Genomic DNA, 1,832 nt, shown 5'->3' with positions numbered 1-1,832 from the left:
CAGGGAGCTGATAATGAAAAGGTCAATAGTTCTAATCTACTAGGTGCTCTGCAGGAGAAAGATGATGCAGTCTGCTTCTGTGAGTAATTACAGCCTAGGAAATCCTATGGGGCAGTTCTTCTCTGCCCTATAGAGTCTCTAGGAATGGTGGACTCTAGCTGCCTGAGGCAAGAGAGGGACATGAACACACACGATAGAAAGTTTAGGCTAAGGTCAAGGAACCTGGAAGAGAATTTCTTTGGGAAGCTGGGACATTCAGAAACAAGGTATATACAAGGGAATTCAGAAAGCTGCATGTTTGACACCACTTTGACTGTGTGCTGCTCTCCACAATCTTGCCAATAATTCAGTCTAATGCATCAGACTCCTGAAAGTGCTCATTACACCTCTTCCAAGTTTCCCATTCCAGAGCTTCAACTTGTAATTTTTCCCATTCCACTATTGTTCTGGATCGCCCAAATTAAAAAAAAAAAAAAAATTGAGTCTGTTCTGGTTTTGCTTCATTGGCTATGACTGAATTGGTTCGAACCAGTTTGAAGCCCTGTTTAATGTGTTTGCAAGATGCCATGGAAGGATTTAAATATAACACAATTACAATGGAAAGCAATGGTTTCACATACTTAGTCTTTTTTTTTTTTTTTTCAGGATGAGTAAGAGATACTTACAGAAAGCAACAAAAGGAAAACTGCTAATAATAATATTTATTGTAACCTTGTGGGGGAAAGTTGTATCCAGTGCAAACCACCATAAAGGTAAGCTCTTCTGTTTTGTTTTTCAGCAACCTGTGGAAAGCAACTCCCCTTTACACAGACTGTAGTGCTCTGTTTCATTGGTCTGTTGAATTTTATGGTATGGGTATTGGGTATGGGTCCCCCTGGCAATCCTATTTTCAGAAGAATGCAAAGAGTGTTATCCTTAAAGTGACTTTGCTAGGAGAGGAATGATGACTTAAAGGTTTCTAGGACTCAGCTATTTTTCTAAATAGTCTTCAAAGAATATGGAATTATGACTTTGCCTTTACCCCTCTTATTTCCTTTTTTAAGATAGTGATGTGAAAATGTTGAGGTATGTGTAATAAAGACAAGTTTCATATTTCAGTAATCCTCATAAAAAGCATCTTTAATGATATATGTTGTGTAAATGTCTTTTAATGCTGTGTGTGGGTCCTGTTTCTCCAATAGAGAGGAAAGCGGAGATACTCCCTTACAATTTTGACCATCATTTGTATGAGATCCTTAGTTTGATATTCAGCACTTTGAATTCTGCCATGATCATATTTATTCTATACATATGTGTTAAGCTTGACAGCTCAAAATTATGCCTTTCCTGTCCTCTTTTCTGAACACAAAACTCAGTACAATGAAAAACTGCCTTTTTCAAATCAATAAAAATGGGGCTATTTCTGAGCTATCCTGCAATAAGCAAGTATTGACTAAAAAGTCAATTAGGTTTTTCTATGAAATATGATTTTATAATTAAGTTCTCAAGCCACCTGCCACATCACTATGGGGGTATGAGTAGTACAGACCTCATTGGGTGGTACCGTAAAAGGCGGTGACATGAAAATGACTGTCTATAAAATTTCTGTGCAGTGTTTCAGCAGAAATTTATTATTTTTATTAAAATATCTCTGTAATTAGCTATAACAACAAACATTTTTCATAAGCCTAATTTACTTCTAGCAATATATCCACAAGGCTAAAACTCTGTGCTAATTTACTTTTTGAACCTTCTAATGTACTCTGGTCAGAGCTGTCATTATAAGATATTTGACTGCTAACCAGAAGGCTGGCAGTTCAAACCCACCAGCCACTCCTCAGAAGGAAGACTGG

At 37.1% G+C, this 1,832-nt stretch overlaps 1 protein-coding gene across 1 annotated transcript in view; it reads left to right on the top strand.

Annotated features, from left to right (window-relative positions):
• Positions 1-646: 646 nt before the first annotated feature.
• TAFA2 (TAFA chemokine like family member 2) overlaps positions 647-1,832 on the top strand; it is a 183,370-nt gene continuing 182,184 nt past the window's right edge. Inside the window, exon 1 of the mRNA XM_042781207.1 lies at positions 647-752. Coding sequence (XP_042637141.1) covers positions 647-752 — 106 coding nt within the window. The remainder of the gene's footprint in view (positions 753-1,832) is intronic.

The sequence above is a fragment of the Orycteropus afer genome, unplaced genomic scaffold (genome assembly GCF_000298275.1).
Source record: "Orycteropus afer afer isolate SDZICR_OR568_19922 unplaced genomic scaffold, OryAfe1.0 scaffold00097, whole genome shotgun sequence".
NCBI classification, from domain to species: Eukaryota; Metazoa; Chordata; class Mammalia; order Tubulidentata; family Orycteropodidae; genus Orycteropus; species Orycteropus afer.
This window is presented reverse-complemented; position numbering and strand designations above follow the sequence as displayed.